Source organism: Suricata suricatta, chromosome 8 (assembly GCF_006229205.1).
Source record: "Suricata suricatta isolate VVHF042 chromosome 8, meerkat_22Aug2017_6uvM2_HiC, whole genome shotgun sequence".
Classification (NCBI taxonomy): Eukaryota; Metazoa; Chordata; class Mammalia; order Carnivora; family Herpestidae; genus Suricata; species Suricata suricatta.
In genome coordinates this window covers 136,099,564-136,123,347 of record NC_043707.1, presented here as the reverse complement: position 1 = coordinate 136,123,347, position 23,784 = coordinate 136,099,564, and the positions used below count along the sequence as shown (strand labels likewise).

The following is a 23,784-nucleotide window of genomic DNA, read 5'->3' as shown; positions in this document are numbered from 1 at the left end:
CAGAGCCCGACGCAGGGCTTGAACCCACAAACCGTAAGATCATGACCTGAGCCAAAGCCAATGCTTAACGACTGCGCCACCCAGGCACCCCTAAAGTTCCATCTTTAATGAATTCATGACATTGAGTGGCCACACCCTAGGGGTTCACCACAGGCCACCAGCAGATCTGCCCTCCCCACCCAAGCCCACGGCCGGAGCCAGAGGGGCTGTGACATCCCAGAGCAGGCACAGCTGGTGGAGGGGGGAGGGACTGAGAGCAACTTGAGGGAGAAAGAGGGGCCACAGGAGTGACCAGTTCCTTGGATGGGTTCCAAGGGCACATCACCTGCACCAGCCGTCCAACAGCACGTGGACGGTGTGCACCAGGGAGTCCTCTGCAGGGGACCTGCTCATTCAGTCAGCAAATGCTTGCCAAGTAAGTGCCTTCCACATACCGGAACCTGGTCCAGTAATGAGGTGCCCAAGGTAAGGGGAGCTGGGGGGGTGGGACGGACACAGCTCCCAAAGCCTGGGTCCCCGACAGGCCGAAGGAAACAATTAACAACTTAGAAGCCGGTCCTGGCAAACATGGCTACCGAGCAGCTGCCCGGGTCAGAGGATCAGGGCTCAGAGCTCCCCAGGGCAGCTGGGAACCCAGTGGGGACCCAGGGAGAGGACACCTCAGATACTGACACCTCCCAGGACCACAAATGCAGGACAAAGACACCAGTAAGGGTGGGCAAGTCGCATGGGAAAGCACGTGCTCCTCCCGGGCCATGGCTGCAGTGAAACTGAACCTGGAGCTCCGACGGCCCAACTCCAGCCAGACCCTACCTTCCACCAGAGGCCTCGCTTTTCCCCCCGCAGCCCGAGGGATGCACCTGCACAGCCAATGCCGCGGCCCCTCCCCTCCCCCCCCCAGCAAGCTCGTCTGCCTGCTTGGCCCTGGGAGGGAGCAGAGAGGCCAGCACCCCCTCGGTGTCTCCCCACGCCGGCGGGAAGGATCTGCTCCGGGGCCGAGGGCCGGACACACCTCCACTGGCCCTGGGGCCTGTTAGCTTGACCCCAGGTGTCGGCGTAGCTGGCCCTGTTCGGATTCCACAGGCCTTGAGCTCAGGAGCCGACCGGGGTGGCCAGGAGAGGCCCCAGGTGGTAGCTGAAGTCTGTGTTGGGGCTGCGGCACACCGCTCAGGGTCTCGGCGTGTGGTCGCCAGTGACCCGCGCGGGGCGTCCTCCAAACGTCTTGAGCTTCCGTGCAGAAGCTCTCCAGGCCGGGGGCTCCCCCAACGGCTGGTGGCATTCACAGGCGTTCGGCTCTGCATCCCTGGAACCGAACTGGAGAGTCAACTCCATGTGCATGTGGGAGGTCACCGCTTATCTGCTGTGCATCCTTACCCTGCAGACAGGGTACCTCCGTCCACACAGCCGGTGGCTCAGTGGGGTGCCCGGTTCACCTGGACTCGCCCGAGGCACCTATCAATATGGCGACCACACACCCGGCCCTGAAAGTGCCGCTTCCTTTGCTCTCGTGGCAGCAGAACGGGAGGGGCTGCTGAGTCACCACGGCCACACTGAGGTCCACGGGGACAGAGGGGCACCCCGGCACCAGCGCATCTGAGGAGCGCAGCTAGGGACGAGGGCCTGGGCCGGGGCACAGTGGCTGGAGAGCAGGATCTCCCCGTGAATCCAGAGGTCCACTGCCTCAGGAAGGGTGCATGGCAGGGTGGGGACAGTGGCCGTGGTTGTCCACACCGGCTGTGCAGCTCTGAGGAGGGTCTTTTCTGCAGCATGAATCTACACACCCATTCATAGACACGGCTGTCTGATCATTTAACCTTCCTGAAATTTGTCTTCATAATTTGTCTATTAAACACCGTATTTCCAAAACCTCAGTGGATAAAAGACCAGCAAAGAAGGCACCAGGGTCCAGCTGCTTCCCTTCCCCCCGCGTCCCCAGCCGCTCCCACCTGGGGTCCCATCCCTGACCCCGTAACAACAGTCACTTGTGCCCCCCTGCCTGCTCTGCAGGCACCTCGGCTTCGTCCCCCTAACTACCCAAGCGGCTGCGCAGGACTCCTGCTATGGGGAGGACACAGAATGGTCTCTACGACCACCGATGTGCATGCCACCCGGGACCCTCCGGTTGGCAAAGTTTTCTCGGTCCTGACACATGCTGTTCCCCAGGCCTCCAGCACAGGAGCTCGGCCTGGTTCAAGGGCAGCTCATCAATAGTCAGTGCCCTGGGCTGCTCCTGCTCCATCTCCCAGGACATCTAGAAACCCGAATTCTAGATGGAGAGGTGAGCATATAAATTTCCAGAGGCAGTCTGGAAGCTTCCAGAGAATGCCCTTGCTGGTTGCTGAAAGTGCAGCCTGAATCCATGCTGGTGACGGCTGCCCCCTCATGGCCATACCCACACCTTGCAGACCTTCTACCATGTGTCCCTCTGGGATGGGGACAATGGGGAGCTAGATGGGGAGCTAGAACGCAGCTCTGGGGGGGTGGGGGGAAGGGGGCGGGGCACTGGCAGGCCTCGAGGAGAGGGGGAGAGGGGACTGACGGGAGTAGGAGGCCCCTGTGCTGGTGGGTGGCTCAGACCGCTCCTCTGAATAGAGAAGGAGCTATATGCCCTTTCACCTTGGAGGGTGACCCCGGTCCCAGGGCCCTCACCCCCAGACCCATTCTGCTGCTCGGTGAGCTCACTGCAGGTCCTGAGGACCTCAAGCCAGGCAGGACGGAGCAAAGCCCTGGCAGCACTTGCCAGAGAAACCCTGCCCTTCCTACCAGACTCGCAGACAGGAATTTTCTGGATGCCGCTTGGGGGGGCAGGCGAGCAGGGTGCCAGAAACAGCCGAGAACCAGGCTCTCCCCTCTGCCCTCCGTGGGAATCTAGCTTGGGGGCGACTCCTGGGAATGAGACACAGTTCACTGGTCCGCTCCGAGCTGTTGTAGTGTAGCTTGGTTTTATTTATGTCCACAAATATTTCAAAAAAATTACAAAATACTCAAAATGGAGAGAACACAGAAGTCACGATTTCTGGGTGTCTACTCGGTTTACACTGTGTTATCTCATGGCAAACTACTATATATACATTTAGCTTCAAGATATATATAAACGTAGCAAATCAGAATGTACACTCTGCTGCTGCAGTGAAACGAAGCTCAATCTCGACAACATTCAACAAGATCCATACAAAACACAGAAAAGCAAAACCAAACTTCAAACAAAAGGAAGGAAAATCCAAACGGAAACCAAGGGGTCGGGCTTCAAAGACACGGTGAAGGTCTGGGGCCTCCTGAACCAAGTGTGGCTGACCGGGTGCGGGGGGCGGGGTGTAGGTTTTTACATGGAAGAATCTCAGTGCTCCACCCTGGGATGTGGGGGGAAAACCAAAACCGAACAAGAAAACACCTGCAGACAGTTTTCAAGTAGAGACTTCCAAGTACTTCGCTCGTCTCCTCTTTGGAAAAACGGAGGACACAGAGAGGCGGTAAAGGTTCAGCTGAATGGCAGGTGCTGTGTCCGGCCAAAAGGAAATCAAAGACAGCAGAGAAGGTGCGGGCATCGGGGCAGGGGTCGCAGGAGAGCCGGCTGCCCCCAGAGGAAACAGGTGCCTCGTGCCCGTGCAGCCCCAAGTCTGGGTTTATCTGAGCTCACCTCCCCTCTAAGGAGCTAAAGTTAAGGCAGAAATGGAATGAGAGAAAGATCAAAGGAGAAAACTACAAACATTTCCAAAAGACGAAACGATCCTCTGTCCCAACTGAAACCAAACATAGTTTTAACAGAAACTGGAAATGGCCCTGACACAGGCTCGAATCCGGAACCTGAATCTGAGCTCACACCTGCCGGCTTCTGGGTCAAAGCTGCACCTCTCTTCTGACCCCCGACTTGGCTGCGGCCCTAGACACACCGCACATGCACCGACCCCCCCGTGCTCTCATCCTCCCACAGCTCCTGGATGCGACCCCCAGTCTGAGGGGAGCGGGACGGGGAAAGGTCACATCCCGACAGAGAAGTTCATCAACAGGTGCAGACACCCCCAGTGTGTCCCTGACCCCTCCTACCAGAAACAAGAGCAAGAGTGGGACTCAAACGGTGTCCCCCACCTAACGTGGGTCACGGCCACGACTGTGCCAACTCCAGGGCCCGCCTCACTCAAAAGTGGCCTCGAGTCGTGCGGCAGGGGTGGCCTGGCCTCCGTGCAGGACGATGCTGGCCAAGACACACGCAACAGGGGAAGTTTCTAAACAGATTCCTTTGGCAAGCATGTGCTACTCGTAGGGAATCGTCTACTTCTTGAATTTTCTAGAATGTTTGTGAAACTGTCGAGTATTTAAAAAGGAGAGTTCATCCAGAATAACCAAACGTGTGTGCATAGAAATGTATAAGGAAACTGACAGTCAGACACACAGAAACATGTGCTTTCTATCCTGCGGAGACAGAACGCGGTGGGCACTTCACTCCGGCGCTCCTGGCACAAAATAAAATAGGTTCGATCTAACAAATATCCACACCTCTGGCAAAGCACAAGCTAGGAACAGATGGAAGTGAAAATCAAGGCAGCAAAACAAAGAAACAGTTTGTAACCTCGTCCCTGCAAACCCCTGGATGCTCACTGCTGCAACCAAGCCTCGTCCCCAGCTCCTGCCCGTTTGTAATTAGTAACGCCCATCTGCTCCCTTTAATTAAAGGGATAATTATATAGAACTTTTTATTAAAAAATCAACTCTGTATTCTGTCAATAGCTGGTAGGAATTCACAATTAGTGACATGGCTGGAAAAAATAGATCAGAATAGTTTGTGGAAGGAAAAAAATGCCGCTCTAAAATTATTTATTTACAGACGTAAAAAGCCATGCTGCAGAACTTTCTCAAATTATGAAGATTTCCTACAATGTATTAAAATAAAAGTTTTTTTTAAAAATTATAGCTCTTGGATTCCAAACCCCTATGCCACCTATCCGCAGACCTCGTGGGTTCTGGAACACACGTGACCGAGTGTGTCTGCACGCACAGTGAAGGGTGTGAACTGGATTCTAGCACCTACCAAGAAAGCAAGGAAGGAAAAGAAAACTAGAGCCAAACCCCCAGATCGCAGGGAAAGTTTCTGAACGGCCGGTCCGGTCCAGGACTCACTAAGTTTCTGGGGACTGTCATGCAGGGAGACCCCAGCCAGTCTCAAGGAATCCTCTCTACAAACACACACTATTATGCTGATAACATTTTTAGTTGTGGGGTTTTTAAATATATAAAGAAATCTTTAGAAGATATTCTTTTTGCTTCTGTAGCTCGTATTGTATGTAAAAAGTCCTGTTTCTCCCCCCCAAGAATTGGGGTTTCCACAGCCAGCGTTAACAAATAAATAACTTATAACTGCTTGTCACCTTCTTTCTTCAGTCGACTAGAAAGAAAAAACAAGGGAGAAAGTGTTCAGCAGCAGGCCTGGGGATGCACGACCAGCCCCGTAGCTCGAGGGTCCAGATGACCGGGGAGGCCTCCCTCCCGACAAGATGGCTCCGTGGGGTCCCCGCCAGGCCCGCACAGCCACGGGGGAGGAGCACACCATGGGCACTGACCGTTAGGCTGGGTCTGTGGCCACAGCGGGGACAGGTTGGAGCCCTCCCTGCCGGGCCCTCCCCCGCCTCACCTGTAATAATCTTCCTGACTTGGTAGGTGCCCACCATGCATGTGGGGGTGTCCGTGCAGCCACTGCTGCTCCATGGCCAGTCTCTGCAGCTCTGCTGACTGGGCATGCATGGCCTGCAGCTGGTGGGCCGCAGACATGGGGGGTGGGATGGCCCCGGGCAGGTCTCGCGGGTAGGGGGTACCTGCCAAACACAAAACGGCTTTTGATACAGAAGGGCCAGGGGAGTGGCCAGGATGAGGCTGGCGGGGAGGTCAGGTCAGGAGGCGGCCTCCTGAGGGGAGGGGCAGGCGGCACCTTACTCCGCAGAGACCCCTGGAGCAGAGCCCCCCAAGCACGGCCCCTGCGATCCCCTGGCCCCAGGGCTGGGGGTCAGGGGGAGACAGACGGAATAAACACTCCCTCGTCCTCAGGCTTCGGGGCTCAGGCTCTGCTTCACAGAGGCCCACCCTGACCCCTCAATTTAAATTCAGCACCTGTTATCCCTTCACACCACGCCGTCCTCACCCTGGCTCACATCATGCACGTACACTCATCCACCCCTACTCTCCGAAAACGTTCCCGGGTGTCCACCGCAGACGCGGACGAGTGAATGAATGAACGAACGGAACATCAGATACCTGGACCTGGACCTGGACCCCTCCTTCCCCGGGTGCGTTCTTACCAAAAACTGGATGACGAAGCATCTCGTGCTCATGGGGGGGCTGTCCAAGCAGAGGGTTGGGGAGGGTGCCAGGGGGGTACGGAAAGCGAGCCAGGTGAGGGCCAGCCGTCAGGGGGTCAACCAGCGGGTGCACTGGGCCTGCTGAACCTAAAAAAGGGGCAGAAGTCTGGATGCCGGTGGTGCAGGGCACCGGGGCTCTCTCCGTGTGTGCCCTCCTCGGCCGTAACTACTGGTGACTTCCTCCTCGCCGTGGCCGGCTCCTGGACGCCAGGGCTGCCAAAAGTCCTGACTGGCAGTGGCTGCCCCCACCCCAACCCACAGTAAAGTTCCAGAAAGGAACAGGGAAGTAGGGAGATGGCTATTTACAGTCTCCTCCTCTCATTCCTGAGCATGGCGAGGGCCAGTCTCGCCCACAGTCTCACTGAGGACCTCTGAGCATCAGCCCACCCAGCCCAACGCCCCAGGCTTGCCCTGCACCTGTCAGGTCCACAGGAACCCGAGGGCCGCTCCGGTCCAGCCAGTGTTTCTCACCCCGGTCGCCGGCTGGACTGGCGATGCTCCCCAGAGCTGCCTCCACGGCCCTTTGCCCAGAAACTGGCAGGAGGAGGCTCCCTAAGCCCAACTTTGTCCTCTCAGGCCGCTGCCCCTGCTCGCCCTGTCCCCCCAGACTCCCTGCCCACCTTCAAGCCTGCTCAGAAGTGGCCATCTTGGCGAGCTTTCCTAGCTCTCTAACTTCAACCTCTAACCAGCCTTAGCCCACGCTGGGCAGCCTCCAGGTTCCAGGGGTCAGGACTGTGGGGGCAACCCGACAGCGCCTGGGCTTCCCTGGAACCATCCGGCCGCATGGAGTCCGGCCCCCCCATATCAGGGCTGGGCACGCAGCCAGAAAGCTGCCCTCCCCGCCTCCGGTCCTGTTCCGTCTGTCACCCTCCTCCCTGGTACAGAGGCAGGTGTGCCCGCTGGGGAGTCCTGCACGTGAGCTGTGCCATGGGACCCCACATCAGGCCCTGGGCCCAGGTGCAGGCACAGCCCCTCCGCCCCCCATCCCCCAGCTGGCCGGCCAACAGGCCCGGGCATGCTCTCGTTCCCAGGGTAGACAGAGCGGGTGGTCTTGGCCGGATGAGTGGGCAGAAGCCCAGCCCCGCGGTGGGGAACAGGAGGACTGTCCTTTCAAGTTCTCACTCAACAATTCCCTAGAGCCTCCTGGTGTCCCCGAGGCCTCCAAGGCCCCACCTCCCGTCCCGAACCCGCCCCAGTGAGCACAGGCTGCCTCCCGCTCATCTGGCACCGGAGGCACAGGGCCAAGAAATGAAGCTTAACCAGGAGACCGCAGGCTGCGGGTTCCCAGGGAGATGCTGGACGTCCTCAGGTCTCTCAGGAATCAGCGATTCCTTTGGAAAGAACTGCCTCTGTCTTTGGACGGCGGCTCTGCCCCCCTCTCATCTGCACCCTGCCAACCAGAGCTCGGCCCCACGGTGCCCCGCCGCGGCCTGGCCTGAGGGGCACCCACCTTGGTGGAGGGGGTCCTGCTGGTGGAGGTGGAGGTGCGAGTGGATGTGGGAGTGCTGGTGGTGGTGCGGAGTCACGTTGAACATCTGCAGGCGGGCCAGGGGGTCGCTGGTCAGCGACGCCATGCGCTCAGCGTGGATGCGCTCGGCCGCCAGTCTATCGGGGTAGCTCATCTCAGGCCGCAGCTGGGGGCCCGCCAGGGCCAGTCTCTCCCTCTCCAGGGGGTTCAGGCCAGGGTGGAAAGAAGCAAAAGGGTGGGGGCCTGCGGTGGGGGGGATGGTGAGGGCGCTGTGGCGGGCAAAGTGCTCCATGGGGTTGGTGGCGGGGTGCAGGGGGTCCAGCTCCGGGGGCTTCACCTCGAAGCCCGGCTTCATCCTCTCCCGCAGCTCCCGCTCCCGGATCTCGCGCTCCCGGATCTCACGCTCCCGGAGCTCCCGCTCGCGGATGGTGGGGTCCACGTTGTAGAGGCCAGGCATGTGGTAGGCCAGCAGGGGGTCAGTAGGGTTGAGGGGCATGTAGAAGGGGTGGTTGCGGTTGGTGGGTGACATGACGTGGGGCCGAGCGTACTCGCTCAGAGTCCGAAGAGCAGGAGTGTCGGGCCCGATGTACGGGGGCACCGCTGCAATGGTGGTTGGTGGCGGCTCGAAGGATGGCCGCATGTGGCCGGGACCACTGAGCTGGGGGTCGCTGAGGCGGCCCTCGTGGGCTGAGCTGGATGCCTTCTGCTGAAGGAAGGGAGGGTGTGAGTGGCAGGTGTCCAGCTGCCCAGGGGTCTGAGCTTGGCCCCGCCACCAGCCTGCACTGACCAGCCAACCTGGTCCCCCCACCCCCACACCAGGAGGCAGCCCCAGCCACACCCGGGAAAGGCACAGCCTGCAAGCACATGGTCTGGACCCCGCTGGGACAGTCTGCTTTGTGCTGGCAGCTCCCCCATGCCCCCCTCCCCTGCCCCGGGGCTGTGCATCTGAGAGAAAAGATAACGCCCGCAGGCATGTGAGCATGTAGCGGAGACAGCGAGCCACGGAGCGGAGCGGGGACCCCACGAGCCCGATCAACCCCAACTCACGGCTGCTCGCTCCGCCTCCCGCTCCCGCTCCCGCTCGCGTTCTCGCTCCTTCTCCTTCTCTTTCTCACGCTCTCGTTCCTCTCGAGCTTTCTGCTCAGCCTCCCGCTTGGCCTTCTCAATGGCCTCCTCCCTCTTCTTGGCCAGTTTGGATCCCGCCAGAGGCATGAAATACAGGTCTGTTCGCGCACACGAGTTGTACCCGCGGTCCAGGTGTTTGTAGAACCTGAAAAGGGTCACATCGCTCGCTGGGGCCCTGCCGGGGCCTCCGCCTGCCCCAGCTGCCCACGGCCACCCACGCGCCGGGGAAGCCGGTACCTGGCTGACTGGCTGGCGTGGCTGGGGGTGTCCACCACAGTGGGCTCGGGGGACGGGCTCCTGGGCGGGGGTGGTGGGCTCTCGGGTTCCTCGGCATCATCCAGAGCCTCTTCCTTGATCTGGACAGTGGGGAGCGGGCAGGCTGTGCCCCCAGCTACGTTGCCTCCCGAGGAAACAGCGGCAGAGCAGGGCGGCTGCGCCGAGGGGCCAGGTCCCGCAGGAGGGGTAGCGGTGGAGGAGCAGGTCGGAGGAGTGATGGGAGGGGGTCCCCCAGGGACAAAGGGGTGCTGGGCAAAGGGGGGTTGGGGGGGCACCTGGTGGAGGCCCGCCGGGGGGTGAGCGGCAGCAGCAGGGGGCAGGCTCTGGCTCTGGGTTAGCACGGGGGGCTGGGCAGGGGAGGAGGGCAGCGGCTGGCTCTGAGGCATGAGCTGCAGGGGAGGCGGGTGGGCCGAGGGAGGGTGGTGTGTGGACAGTGAGCTCAGGGGCTTCAGCGCTGGAGGGGGCGGGAGGTTGGCATTCATGGAGAAGGGCGAGGGCCCTGAGAGGTGCGGAGGGTGCTTGTGGGCTTGTGGGGCCGGCAGCTGGGGGATGGGCGTGGTGGGCGGGGGCTTGATGTGGGGCATGGCCAAAGGGGCCGGCGGCAGGGGCTGCTCCCGAGGAGGCTGCTGGGGCTGCAGCGCAGCCTGCGAGGCCGGGGGCTGCAGGGACACATGAGGGAGGGCGGACGCCTGAGGGGCCTGGGGAGGGAGGCCAAAGGGCTGAGGGGGACCTGGGTGCTGCAGCAGGGGCCCCGCCTGGAGGCTGTGGGGTCCACCTGGACCCTGACTGTGCAGCGGGGGCTGGCCAGCCGGCGCGGGTAGGGGCTGCAGTGGGGGGTGTGGCGAGGGCAGCCTTGGTGGGTGCAGGGTGGGCGTCTGCTGGATATGAGCATGGGGCGCAGGAGCTGCGGGAGCCTGCGGCTGGCTGGGGGGCTGGGAGGTGGAGGGGGAGCCCTGTGGAGGACCCGCGGTGGCAGAGGGCACGGGTCCTGGGGTGGGGAGCTGGGGGGCTCCGGGAGCGGCGGCCGCACCGGGTGTCTGCAGGGCCGGGGGCTGGGCCTGCAGCACCTGCTGCTGGGCCGAGGAGTCCGAGTCGCTCTCGTTGTCCTGGGGGCTGGGGATGCTGGGGGACGTGCTGCGATTGTCCTGGTCGATGTCTTTGGGGTCACTGCTGCCCTCATCGTTGACACTGCGGCTGTCCGAACTCTCTCCCTCGCCTTCGGATGGTGAGTTGGGCCGGCTGATTTCCTAGGGCCGGACATGGGAGGGACACAGCTCTAGGAGGGCGGGGCCCCTTCGCCATCGCCAGGCGCACAGCAAAGGTGTGTGCAAACGGGCAGCGAGCCTGGCCCCAGGGACCTCAGGTCTTCCTCTGGCCCAGTGGTGTTGGGGACCCGTCTAGGTCCCTCCCTAGCAGACAGGACCCTGCCCTGCCCCAGGGAGACTCTAGGCTTGGGGCTTCTCGGGGCTGTTAGCTGCCAGCAACAGTCCCTGCAGCTCACCTGGGTTTTCGTCTTCTTGGAGGTGGTCCTGTCCGCCTCCTCTGCATCTGAGGCCACCTTCTCCCGCTGGCGCTTGGTGCTCTTGAGGGGGGATGAGGCCTCCTCCTTCACCTTCTGCAGCGGGAAAGCCATGAGGGGCATCAGGTCAAGAGAGGGGTCCCATCAGCCTCAGAGGGTAAATGCTCCCATATTCTGAGCTCTATCTCCAGAATCAAGAAAGTTCTGGAAGGGACCAGCTGAGGCCAGGAGGAAACAAACACCTGGGGGTGGAAATAACTTGGCTTTTGGTGGAAAGAGACTTTCCATTCACACCCTACCTTTTGCCTCCAAGGCCTCGGGAAACTTGAGGCGGAGATGGCTCGTAAAAGGCAGCGCTCGGAGATCACCCTTCTCCAGGCCCTAGCGCCCAGACCCCAGTTCACAGTCCCAGGCCACCGCCAGAATGTTAACTCCAGCAACCCGGGGTGCTAATGAGGGGGCAGGGCCAAGCACCCCACTACGCTGGGTGACAGGCACCTCACCTTGGCCGACTTCTTCACTGTCTCTGCTTTACTGTCGTTGCTGGAGGTGCTGGCAGCGCTGGGTGAGTTCCGGCCACTGGAGCGGATGTCTTCATTGATGGGCGAGGCGCGACCATCAGGGCTGGCTGGCTGCTTCTTACGACCACTGCGCAATGTAGACATCTACCCACCCCCCCAGAGGCTGGTGAGACTGGCCCCCAGGCTCTGCTGCGGGCCGCCCGAGCCCAGCACACAAGCAGGAGCCGCAGGGGCAGCCCCACATGGCCAGCCTGTGGCAAATCCCAGACCCTGGCAAGCAACAGGCCTGTTTCTCAGCGTGTGGCCATCAATACAGAGCGAAGGGAGGGAGGAGGGGTGGGGGGGGGTGCACACAGAAAAGACAGCAATTCTTAACCTAAAACGCTCATCTCCAGGGATGGTCCTGGATACTGCGCGGTAGTAACGAGTGAGGCTTTCCGAGGGGCAGAAGTCGGCAATGGCCGTTTACTCTGCCAAGTTCTCCAGAACGACAATCATACACAGGGTCTGCTTGAAATCACCCCACCCTTTCTGTTTGTTCCACAAAACTGCCCACTTCCTCACCCACACCAAACCAAACCCCTGCTGGTTCCACTGACAGGACAGGAAATGACCCAAGGAGATACACTGTCAATTATGTAGCTCAGCTCCTAAAGGCACTTCAGCTCCTTTCTGCACAGCCTTGGGGCTCAGAGGAGATGGGGGTGCCAAGATTCCTGCCAGTCCATGTGCCAGGTGGCCTACGGTCAGGGGAGAGAGGGTGAGGAGGACGGTGCCGTCCACAAGCCCAGAAGGGAGGCCAGCTCCCTCTCGGGGAGGACCCTGGCAGTATCCCTAGCTTCCTGAGAAAACCCTCACTCCCAAAGGTCCCTGCTGCCGTATTTCCAACCTCGAAGACAAAACCTCTTTATGAAAAGGGCTATATAGTGAGGAGAAAAATGTACCAAAAGTTTCCAAAACTGGGTCAAATACTAAAAGAAAAGACAAAAAAGCACCTGCAAGTTTCAGTAGCAGAGCCAGGCCACACTAGAGGCGGTGCGCCCAGGGCCCGGGGGAGGTCTGAGGGACTTGGGGAGCATGCACTGAGCTAGGAACCGACACTAAAGAGCTCAGGGCGCGCACCCCACTGACTCCCCAAGGGCAGCGTGAGGGCAGGAAGGAGAGAACGAAGGCTCTTCCCAGACTTGCAGACAAAACTAGTGTTCCTGGGCCGATCGCTCCTTCAAGGAGGCTGGTCCTCCACCTACAGCCAGGCGCCCCCCAGCCTCCTGGGAGGCACGGACCTGGGTGCCCCCGTAGCCTGGACCTGCCGGGGCCGTCAGCCCCAGGACTCACCGAGCCACGACTGCGCCGCGTCCTCATGCTATGCTTCCCACTGAGCCCATCGTCTTCCTCTTTGACAGGTTTGAACATGAATGGGGGGGGGTCCACAGGCTTCTCGATGGGGGGGAGCTCGCCGTACTTCTTGAAGTGGATGCGGCAGTCCGTGCACAGCAGGATGTTCTCCCGGCCCCCGTGGTGCCAGTCTTTGGAGGCTGCACGAGGGTAGAGGGGTGTGGTGGGGGCCTCCGTGGGCTCGGACAGACACCGCCATCCCCACCCCGGCCACGCTGACTGCTAAACTGAGAGGGGGAGTGACAGCAAGTGCGGAGTTTGGCTGTTTCTCCAGGAACCCCGAAGCGCAGCGCTGTAGAGCCGGCGCCTCCCCGCGGGCCTTCAGCCGGATTCATGAACTGTCAGGCCTCGGAGGTGCGTGCACCTGGCCTGCCTCTCGGCGGGCCCTCACCCCTGGCCCCCTGGCCCCCACTTACTGGTGGTGAAGCAGTGGCGGCAGGCGTACCCCTTCAATTCCTGCTCGCTGTCCTCACTATCAAAGTCATCCTCGCTGGCCGAACTCAGGTCCACTGGGCATGGCAGGGACACAACAGGGGTAGGGGAGACACCATCATGACTGGCCAACACTGGGACCTCCTGTGACCCGTGGCCTGCCCCCGGCTCTGAGCCACCAGTCGCCTGGAAGGCTGAGGCGGGGCAGTGTTCACGAAGGACCACTCTGAATCCCTCAGGGCCAGTGATGAGAACGAAGAACTCGTGCAAAGTACCCAAGGGTCTGCCCCACTGTATTTTTATTTTAAATATTTTTTAAACATTTATTTATTTTTGAGACACAGAGAGAGGCAAAGCATGAGCAGGGGAAGGGGACAGAGAGAGGGAGACACAGAATCTAAAGCAGTCTCTAGGCTCTGAGTGGTTTGTTAGCACAGAGCCTGGGAAGCGGACAGAGAGAGGGAGACACAGAATCTAAAGCAGCCTCTAGGCTCTGAGTGGTTTGTTAGCACAGAGCCTGACGTGGGGCTTGAACTCATAAACTATGAGACCATGACCTGAGCTAAAGTCGAATGCTCAACAACGGAGCCGCTCAGGTGCCCCTGCCCTATCGTGTTCTGGGGGACTGACAGCACACCTGGGTGAAGTACACCTTCCCTGACATACCCAGGCGTCCTCTGTACCGGGTCCCACCCCCGCCAGCCCTACTGGCTCGTTTCCCATCTGCGTGGACACTGTAAGCAACCCTCAGGCTGAGGGCCCCAGGCCAGGACAGAACCTCAGGCCGCTCCTGCATGCCAGCTTTTAAGGGTTAAGAAGGGATCTGGGGTGCCTGCGTGGCCCAGTCAGTTGAGCGTCCAAGTTCGGCTCAGGTCATGATCTCACAATTTGTGAGTTCAAGCTCCATGTCGGGCTCACTGCTGTCAGTCAGTCAGCACAGAGCCCACTTCAGATCCTCTGTCCCCTTCTCTCTCTGTCCCTCTCCCACTCCACTCCCTCTCTCTCAAAAAATAAACATTTAAAAAAAAATTAAAATAATTTTTAAAAAAGGGTTAAGAAAGCATCACATTAGACTGTGCATTACACTGGGACCAACAGGAGGAAAGAGAAGGAAATGTGAGTCTTATCTTATTGCCAACACAATACCAACACAGTCACTCAAACAGAACACCATCCAAGAAGTGGAAAATCTCCTCTAAGTCATCAAAAGCACCTCAGGACAAGGTCAGGATTTACATTTTTATAAACAATTAAAATGATGCTGGGTTTACTTAAGAAATGTAATTGCATAAATAATCGGTAAACCTCGCGTACCAAGGCCCCCAAGCCAGGGCCACATGCAGGCGCAGGCTGCTGTCCCCAGCGGGCGGCAGCCGGGACAGCCGCGGCCCCTCACTTACGGAACTCGCTGGAGGGCGGTCTGGAGGGCGTGCTGACCGGCGTGGAGGCTGTGCGGGTCTTGATCCTCCGGAACACGGCCTGCCTGCGGTGCCTGCGATGGGCCCGGGAGCTGGCTGCTTCGGGGGTTTTCTTCCAGTAGTAATAGAAGGTGATCAGCTCCCCCTGCGCGAGAGAAGGAGCTGCTTGGGAACAGCTGTGCTGCGCGTTTTGCGCCTTCGCTCCGGAGCAGGGAGGGGGCTGGGCTTGTCCCCTAAAGCCCAGGGGAGCAGAGCCTCTAGATATCTAGAACATTCATTCATTCATGTATCTGCTGAGCACCTGCCATGTGTCAGCCGCCACCAAGGAGGTACAGCAACAAACCACTGAGAAAAGAGGAAGCCCTGCCCCCTGCACGCACACATGTTTTCTTCACAGCCCTCCGCTGAGACCAGACAGGTGTGACAAGGACATGCCCGGCCACTTAGACTATTCCAGAAACACCCTTCCCCCGCAAACCCAACAATTCAGGTGCTCAGGTGGTGGGGAACCAGGGTCAGGAAGGAGACCCCAAACCCAGAAAGGCTGCTCACCAGCCCCCACCCCCGTCTGAACGCCCACAGCGGGACAAGCTGGTACAAAATCCTGAAGGTGATGACTGAGGGGGACACACACACACACACACACACACACACACACACACACACACAGGGCACTGATGCAGAGATGAAATGTCACATGTCACAAGGTCAGTCTTTTGTTTTTAAATGTTTATTTTTGAGAGAGAGAGAGAGAGAATGAGAAGGAGTGGGCAGGGGCAGAGAGAGAGAGAGAGAGAGAGAGAGAGAGAGAGACGGAGGATCGGAGGCAGGCTCTGTGCAGACAGCAGAGCCCAGTGTGGGGCTCGAACCTGTGAACTGCAAGATCATGACCTGAGCTGAAGTGGGAGGAGTCTTAACCAACTGAGCCCCACAAGCACCACGCACAAGGTCAGTCTTTAAGGTAGAAGGAGCTATTCTCTTCATGGCCCGCCAGAAAAGAAGGCAAGACATCTTTTTAAAAAATATAGCAAGGTGATATAAACCCAAATGCAACTTGTAAAAAGGGGCACTTCTGCTAGTTCCGCCCCGGGAGCGAGTGTCATGTTTGGTTAACCCTGGTTGACAAAGACCATGTTCTTAAAACAAACATCCCAAGATAAAGTATCTTCACCTGTAATTAAAGAAAAAGAAACACTTAGAGCAGTGCCAGTGCCGAGGTCACACTGATCTTGTCTGAGTCCCTCCTGGACAATCAATTAACCTGAGGGAGCAGCGCATCCTGGAAATCAGCCCGAGCAGCTCGCCCCCCAAGCGGGAGTCACTTGGCCAGAGCACCGCTCACCTTATGGAAGGCCCGCTGCTTTGTGAGTGCAGGAGCTGAGAGAGACAGAGATAGAGACAGAGACAGACAGAGACAGAGACGGGGGAGGGGGAGGGGGAGAGGGAGAGGGAGATGCTGCGCTCCGGAGGCCTGAGACCCCCCCCTGGCCGGGAAGGCCAGTGCTGGAGAGACAGGTAGACAAGCAAGCGCAGATATCAAGTGACAAATTCTCGTGAGGCCAAGCACCTGATCCGACGAAGTTTCATTATAACATCCCCAGAAGCAACGGCCTTTGAACACGATGAGAGGTCAGTTTGTAGAGAGGCAGGCAGATTTTAAGCGGGGAAATGGCTTCTGCCAGGCAGGTGACACACGTGCGTTGAGCGCTCAATGCCCAGAGAGGGATTCTCTGCCTGTGCATCTTCTAAGAAGTGGGACCAAGAAGTCTGTGAGTCAGAAACTTCAGACTGGCTCCCATAGCCCGTGGCATGCGTCTCCCGGAGCTGTGGGGATGTTTCAGTCCTTCCAAGTGCCACTAAAATGCAAGTGACTGCCAATATTTAACAGATGAAGCATGACCCCAGGCCAACGAGGCCGGAGCCAGCCGGCAAGGACGAGCACAGTCAAATCGACGAGCTCACCCCACCCCCTTTTCAGATCCACGAGGCAGTAATGGAATAAGGGAAAATGTAGGAAACGCCCTTGTATTTCTGACTGTCTATCACGTGCTATTCTACAAATGTAGGTTACAACTGTCCCTGTGGGGACCGGAGCATCCCGAGCCCCTAAGGTCATCATCTGAGAAGCTCCTGGCTCCTGCTCTTTATCTCCTAGTTTCCCGACTTGGAAGGTCACTTATCTATACTGATCTTCTGGTGCTGGCTGGCTGGAGGGAACAAACTCAAACACCCACTGGGGGATTCACAGACCTGGGCTGATACAAAACTGATCTGACACTGGTCCTCCTATGAGAAAACAGAGAACAGAAGCCAGGGCAAGTCACTGACCTCCTTCAATACTTTGTCAGCACGATGGCTCTGTCAGTTCCACAGCCCGATCTCAATGCTGGACGGAATGCTGGGAGACTCCAGAGACCCCTCCCACCTCCTCCTCTAGTTGCAGTCATTTTTGGGGCCAGTGGGTGAGAAAGGCCTGGGATGTAAGAGGGAATGTGAAACTCCAGGAGAGAGAAGGAATCAAAAATAGGAGAGAAAATCAGGTGGGAAGGTCCTACCAGGGTCTCTACCAAACCTCAGCCTGACTTGAAGGCTGTGAAGCAGCAGCCATCCTGGCATCTCTGTAGAGCACTGATCGGTGACACGATACAGCCTCACACAGTTACAGGGACGGGGGTGAGGGGCACTGATACTGTCAAAGATCCAGGTACAACTTCTGACCCCCCAAAACCAAATGGTCTGTTGACCAGAAGCCTTACTGATAATATAAATGGTGGATTAACACATGTTGTAGATGTTACAGGTATTATTTACAGCATTCTTATAATAAAGTAAACTAAAGAAAACGTTACTAGGAAAATCATAAGGAGGAAAAAATATGTTTACAGTACTGGACTATATTTATTAAAAAACACACATCTTGTAAGTGTGTGTAAGTCAAACTGTGCCATTTTAACCTGTGTTAAGTTCAAATGTATTTCTATTTCTCAAATATAAATCTTTGAAAGAGTTTTGAATGTTTTTAAAAGATAGCATTAACTCACAGATTAAAAAAGGGCAAGCCAGAGTTCAGTGAGGCTATGAGATTGGCCTAATGTCACACACTGGACAGAAAAAGGCTCAAGAAAAGCCCAGGTTCCCAGCCTTAACCTCCATTCCTGCAATGTGTTGTCCTCAAGTATGTAAGAAAATCAGGACGTGAGAAACCTAATACTGAAATAAACAGTAACTTTTTGTCAACACTGAAGAAATAATAGCTTTCTGGGGCACCTGGGTGGCTCAACTAGTTGGGCATCAGACTCCTGATTTGGGCTCGGGTCATGATCTCACGGTTCATGGGCTGGAGCCCTGCGTCGGGTTCCACGCTCATAGTGTGGAGCCTGCTTGACACTCTCTCTCTGCTCCTCCCGCTGGTCTCTCTCTAAATAAACAAATAATCCTTAAAGGAAAAAAAAGAAAAGAAACAATAGCTTTTTGACAAGAAGAGAGAGTCCAGAACAGATTCTATTTTCTGAGAACCAAGGATCAAATGACCAAGCCAGAAGGGCCCTCCACTATAGGTCTAAAATTAGTTCAGAATGTGAAAAATATAAATTTCAAAATTCAGCATGATGGGGTAGCGACTAGAATTCTCCTGCACTGCTGCTGGGAACATGAAATGGGTCACCCACTTTGTAAAACCTTGGTAGTTCTTACAAAGCTAAACAAACATTTACCATGTGACCCAGCGACCCATCCCACTGTTTATCCAAAAGAATAGAAACGGATGCTCACACAGAGACTTTTACACAAACGTTTGTAGAAACTTTGCTCTTTGTCACCCCCAAACTGGAAACCATCTCAATACCCCTCAGCAGGAGAAGGAGAAACCCACCACCGCGCACCCATTTACTAGATACTACTTGGCAGTAAAAAAAAAAAAAAGGGCAGAAGCTAACAATCTACACGATGACATGGATCAATCTCAAAACATCACACTGAATGTAAGCAGCCAGACCCTCAGGGTCTGTTCTGGAGAAGGCAAATCTCCAATCACAGAAAAGTCGGTGAGTGGTGGCCAGGGTCTAGAGGGCAAGAAGTAGGAAACCCCCAAAAAAGAACACGAGGAAACCTCTCGGGGTGAAGAGAATGTCCTATACACCCACTGTGGGTTTATGGTTGTCACACTCATTGGAAGGTGCCCTCACTGCGCTTAAAGCGTGTGCACTTTTACGGTATACATGCTGCGCGCACCAATTACACATAGATGAAGTTAACTTCAAAAAAAAAAATCCAGGCCAGGTTTTATTAGCTGCCTCTCAAGCACTGTACGGGTCGGTCTACGAAGGGATTAAACACTGGAACGGAGTGAATCTAGGAGGATTAGAAACGGCACACTGGTGACTGCATGGGTGGCTAGGTCTTGAGCACAAACAAAAGAAAAGCTCTGGTTCTACAAGTAGGGAAAGAGGCAGCTAGAGGCCTCACCAGGACTGAAGTCAATTGAACTTTAATCAAACATGCATAGTGTGTACTGCAGAGACCCGCTGCACACAAATTCAGGAACAAAAGCTGTTGCAGAAATCAATAGCTTGCTGAGACATTAACACAGGCGATCATTGATCAAATGGCAGCTCCACAAAGGCGGCCTTGCAAATGAGCTCCCCGCCTCTGCTTGCAAGCGGACACCAGAGCACAAATGCAGACACAGACACGGCCAGCCGGTGAGGACGGTTTTGTCCCTGGTGCTCGCCCCCACCTCGAGACAAGGCCTCGCAGCCTGCACACCTCACGTCCCCGGGCTGACTGCACACGGCACGAGCGACTAAACTGGGTTAGTGCCTGGGCCAAAAAGGGAAAGAGAGGGGGCGAGTCCTCTCCGGTTGACAGCGGCTACAGCGCTCGCCAAGAGAAGCGCTCAAAGCCACTGGGCTATATTTAGCAGATTCTCTCTCTCCCCAACTCTTTGCCTTTTCTTCCGTGTGTGCAAGGGGGCGGGGGCGGGGGCGCTGGATTTTCCCAACAGGTCATAAGCAAAAAGCCGCTGGCAGTAAGGGATTTGGTCCTGGATTTGGGCACCGGCTTCCCTCCCAGGCAGGCTCTCTGCAAGCAGGTCTTCTCCCCACGCAAACCTGGGGGGGAGGGGCCCATTAGGTTTCTCTGATTTTCCATCAGAAAGAAAACCTGGGGTGGGGATTGCCAGGCACAGGAGGAAGAGGAGGTAGAAGGTGCTAGGTCTGCGGTCTGCGTGGGTGGGGGCTGGACGAGAGCTACACACTGTCCGGTTGACAGCAGGCCCCAGGCACCAGCAGACAGCTCAATCACAGCCACTCCTGCGATCCAGAAGCTTCCTGGCCTCCACCACTTGGAATTAGGAGAACTGGTTCCTCCTCCACAGTCACTGTTTTATGTCTGTGCCTCCTCACGTTAGACCTCGAGTCCATCAAGTTCACCCAACATAAAGCGTCAGGGCACCCTCCCTTCATGGCTCCACACCCCGCGGCCCGGACGGCCTAACCTGAAGCAGGGGGAGCTGGGGGCACTGGGGTTGCTCACCACGTGAATTACCGGCAGTCTTTAGGTATAAACTCATTTCAGGTAAATTCTGCCGGTACGTCTGGGTGAACGACAGACTGGCGACACGTCCCAGGGTCCAGAGTGAGCATCCCACCGTAAGTGCGTGTGTAAGAGCAGAGGCGGGGTGGGGGCTGGAGGTGGAAGCTGACAGCCCTGCCATAGGGGACAACCTGACTGGCCTCCTTCAGGTCTGACCAGCAGGTTCACTGACCTGCGGCCACCTGGCTCGCTAGAACAATGCCCGCAGACAAGCTGCTATTTCATTCCTTCAGGCGCTGCAGCGCGCAGGGAGGGGGACCAGTAACCTGACACGGGCGCACGCGCGTGCGCGCGCACACACACATACACATGCACACGCATGCACACATAGTTTTTAAAGTAAGATAAGCTACAGGTCTTCTAAGGGGCCCTGGGGAAATGAAAGCACAGAACAGACGGTGGAGCGAGAAGGCACCGTAAGCACGGCAAGGGTCAAGTCTGTCCCGAACTGAGCACCGCGGCAAGTCCCCAACTCCCTGTGTTCTGTCTCCCCTCGGTCCAGCATTAACTCAAGACAGGAGACCCTTGGGAGGCTGATGTGGAGTCACGAAAAGATAGTCAATTATTTCTGTCCAATGTTAGAAACATAAGGGTATGCCCAGGATCGAGTCCCAATTTTTGTGATTATAACATTTGATTATTGCCATAACCAAACAGTCTTGGTGGCCAGAGGTGGGGACAGTTGCACAGACCACATGGTACCTGCAGCCTGCCCTCTACTGTTAGGCCAAGCAAGGCCTTGGTTTTTTGGGAAATAACCCTCTTCTCTCTCACTCCAATTCTGTGTCCAGAGCCCTATTCCCGTAACTTCCATCCTTGCAGCGTGTGGTTCTGTGACCAGCAGGATAAACGGTTACCACCTGCTGGCCTCAGGCAGGCCAAGGAAGGCCTTGACAGACCAGTCCTTGGTAGGTGCACAGGAGGGCAGGGCGGACAGGAGGGAGGACTCTGTCTGGGTCCCTGCACCGCAGCCAGTGCGAGGGGGCGGTCTCATCAGGTCCCCAGCCTCCCCCGGGGACAGAGAGCCGCTGCTGACTTCCTCTTCTCCACCAAAGCGTCAAGAGGCACCCCCTCGGGGCCAAGAACCACATACTCAAAAAAGCGGCCCACAGGGGTGGGCAGGGGAGGGGCCTGGCAGTGCACACGGATAACAGCAGGAGAAACACAGCCTCTCCCCCAAGCTGCCCTTCAGGCCCCTCCAGCCCACCTGCCACTGTCCGCTGATGTGACGGGACAGGACCCACCGTGTGGCAGGGCTGACAGATGTATACGTCTGCACACAACTGACATACCCCACGGCAGGGGGGGTAAGGTAAGCGTTTAGGAGAAGTTATTTTAATTCTTTAAGATCCACTGTTAACTGTTCCGATGCTAAATAAGTATTTTAACATGAATATGAGAGAGAGCACACTTAAACGATCGCTGCCCAATCAATGCCTTACCTAAAGTCTGCGCGCTAAAGCACAGGTGGCTACAATCAAGGTGTTTTGCTGCACAAACTTTGTTTGAAGGATGATGCCCTTCAGTTACCATCTGGTCCCTTCTTTGGTGGTCGAGGTGCATAGGAGTAAAGAGACCCACCGCTTGCCGGATGGAATGGAGAAATCAAAAGCCGCCCTCCCTTTTTTAAAAATAGGCATGTTTCCCAGAGAGAAGCCCCAGCAAGCAATGACTGGTCACAAAACAAGACCCCGGACGCAGGAGGGGCAGGAGGGAGAAGGAGACACGGCACGAAGCTGCTTCTCCAACTGCACCCCCCACCCAGGGCCCGGGAGCGGTCAAGGCCGCAGGGGAGCGAGGTTCCACGGGTGCAGGTCTGGGTGGGTCTGCTCAGGCACGTCCCCTGGGAAGCCCGCAGACCGGCGCACGCTGACCCTGAGCTGAGGTTGGGCCCTGTGACACCCACGACCACCTCTGCCTGGGAGTCACAGCTGCGATTCTTGGCAAGAAAGGGTAGTGAAGCAAGTCAGTAAAATTTCCTGGCACAGACTCCTGCACAAGTCGTTCTTTCCTTTCCCTCCCCAAGGACTCCAGGGCTGGAGCTGACGAGGGTCCCGAACATCCGAGGTGAGGAGCCGGGCGCTGGGCAGAACCACCAGCTCCGTTTCGGAGCAGCCCCCTTTCCGGCTCTTTTTCTAGCAGCAACTGGTTGTCTTCCAGCAGCGGCTCTGGTAATTAAAGCAGTGCTCTCCTGGGCTCCCTCTTTTGTTAACCAACCGAATCCCAATCCCTGACGGAGCCTGACACTGGCAGTGGCTCTGCTGCTGATCGTCAAACACCAGGCCCGTGGCCTCAGAGTGCATCTGCCGGAACGATGATCGGCTTGAAGGCTCGCGGCAGGATCGTTGCCTTCTGCGAGCAAGGCTGGAAGGGCACCTGCCGTACGCGCCACCCAGGAGGAGCCTGACCGGAGGGGGCGGAGGTTTCTGGGCACGGCGCTCTCCCCGCCCCACCTCTAGCTCCTCTGCCAGGGCAAGGTGAAGGAAAGGGAGGAGACGGACGACTCTGGGAGTGCCTGAACGTCTCCTGGGTTTAACAGGTCATAGGAGGCCACACTAAGATGCTCACAGAGATGTTCTGGAAACTGCCACTCCCCCAACCTCTCTTCAAAAAGTCCTAGTTGAGGGGTACCTGGGTGACTCGGTCGGTTGAACATCTGACTTCGGCTCTGGTTATGATCTCACGGTTCGTGGGTTCGAGCCCCACGTCGGGCTCTATGCCGACCACTAGCTCAGAACATGTAGCCTGCTTCAGATTCTGTGTCTCTTTCTCTCTCTGCCCCTCCCCTGTTCACACTCTGCCCCTCAAAAATAAATAAATGTAAATAAATTTTTTTAAATCCTAGTTGAGCAGAATAAAAAAAAATTTTTTTTTAATAATGAGGGGTGCCTGGGTGGCTCAGTCGGTCTGACTTCAGCTCATGATCTCACGATTCGTGAGTTTGGGTCCCACATCAGGCCCCACGCTGACAGCGTGGAGCCTGGACCCTGCTTCAGATTCTGTGTCTCCCTTTCTCTCTGCCCCTCCACTACTGTCTCTCAAAAATAATTAAATGTTAAAAAAAAATGATTACCACCATTCATACATTGTGGAGGAACTGAAACAAATATTTTTGTATTTAGCCAACATTGTACTGAGATTTCCTAAGCTTCATGTTGCTTTCGACGCTGCCCTCAGCCACTTGCGGACGGCCGCTGCGGCCCGGCACCTCCACTCCACTCAGAGGTCCAGACTCGAGCTCCTGGGAAGGCCTGTGCGCTCCCACTAGATGCTCAGTCTTCCCAAAGCCCAGCTCTGACCTTGTCACTTCGCTCCCCAAACCAGTGAAGGCTCCTCAAGGCCAACAGGACAAAGGCCCAGCTGCCTTGCTGCCTCTCCCAGGCCTTTCCCGCTGCCCACAGGAGACCTTTCTACTGGATTCCCTGCCTCACCAAACACCACGGCCATTCTGCTGTCCCCTCAGTGCTTCCTGCCCGCTTGTGGGCTGCTGTGTGGCCCCGAGTCCTCACGACTCAGGGCTCAGGTCACCACAGACGCCATCTTCTCCCTACCCCCTGAGGTCACCATGATGTTTGCACACCTATACTTTTCCACACTTGTCTCTCTGCTGATACACACAAGCTCTCCTTTGGACCATAACCATGAATGGGGGGGGGGGGGGGGGGGGGGGGGGGGGGGGGGGGGGGGGGGG

General features: G+C 57.1%; 1 protein-coding gene across 12 annotated transcripts in view; it reads right to left on the bottom strand.

Annotated features, from left to right (window-relative positions):
* Nucleotides 1-2,916: 2,916 nt before the first annotated feature.
* RERE (arginine-glutamic acid dipeptide repeats) overlaps nucleotides 2,917-23,784 on the bottom strand; it is a 293,409-nt gene continuing 272,541 nt past the window's right edge. For 11 of the 12 annotated variants that reach the window (XM_029949991.1, XM_029949993.1, XM_029949995.1 and 8 more), the window contains 11 exons: nucleotides 14,484-14,646; nucleotides 13,068-13,160; nucleotides 12,592-12,791; nucleotides 11,239-11,400; nucleotides 10,718-10,831; nucleotides 9,178-10,463; nucleotides 8,863-9,085; nucleotides 7,798-8,521; nucleotides 6,288-6,434; nucleotides 5,627-5,807; nucleotides 2,917-5,380 (listed from right to left, as the gene is read on the bottom strand). In XM_029949991.1, the coding sequence (XP_029805851.1) occupies nucleotides 5,347-5,380; nucleotides 5,627-5,807; nucleotides 6,288-6,434; nucleotides 7,798-8,521; nucleotides 8,863-9,085; nucleotides 9,178-10,463; nucleotides 10,718-10,831; nucleotides 11,239-11,400; nucleotides 12,592-12,791; nucleotides 13,068-13,160; nucleotides 14,484-14,646 (3,327 nt within the window). In that variant the 3' untranslated portion in view covers nucleotides 2,917-5,346. The remainder of the gene's footprint in view (nucleotides 5,381-5,626; nucleotides 5,808-6,287; nucleotides 6,435-7,797; nucleotides 8,522-8,862; nucleotides 9,086-9,177; nucleotides 10,464-10,717; nucleotides 10,832-11,238; nucleotides 11,401-12,591; nucleotides 12,792-13,067; nucleotides 13,161-14,483; nucleotides 14,647-23,784) is intronic. The other variant, XM_029949997.1, reaches the window with a different exon arrangement.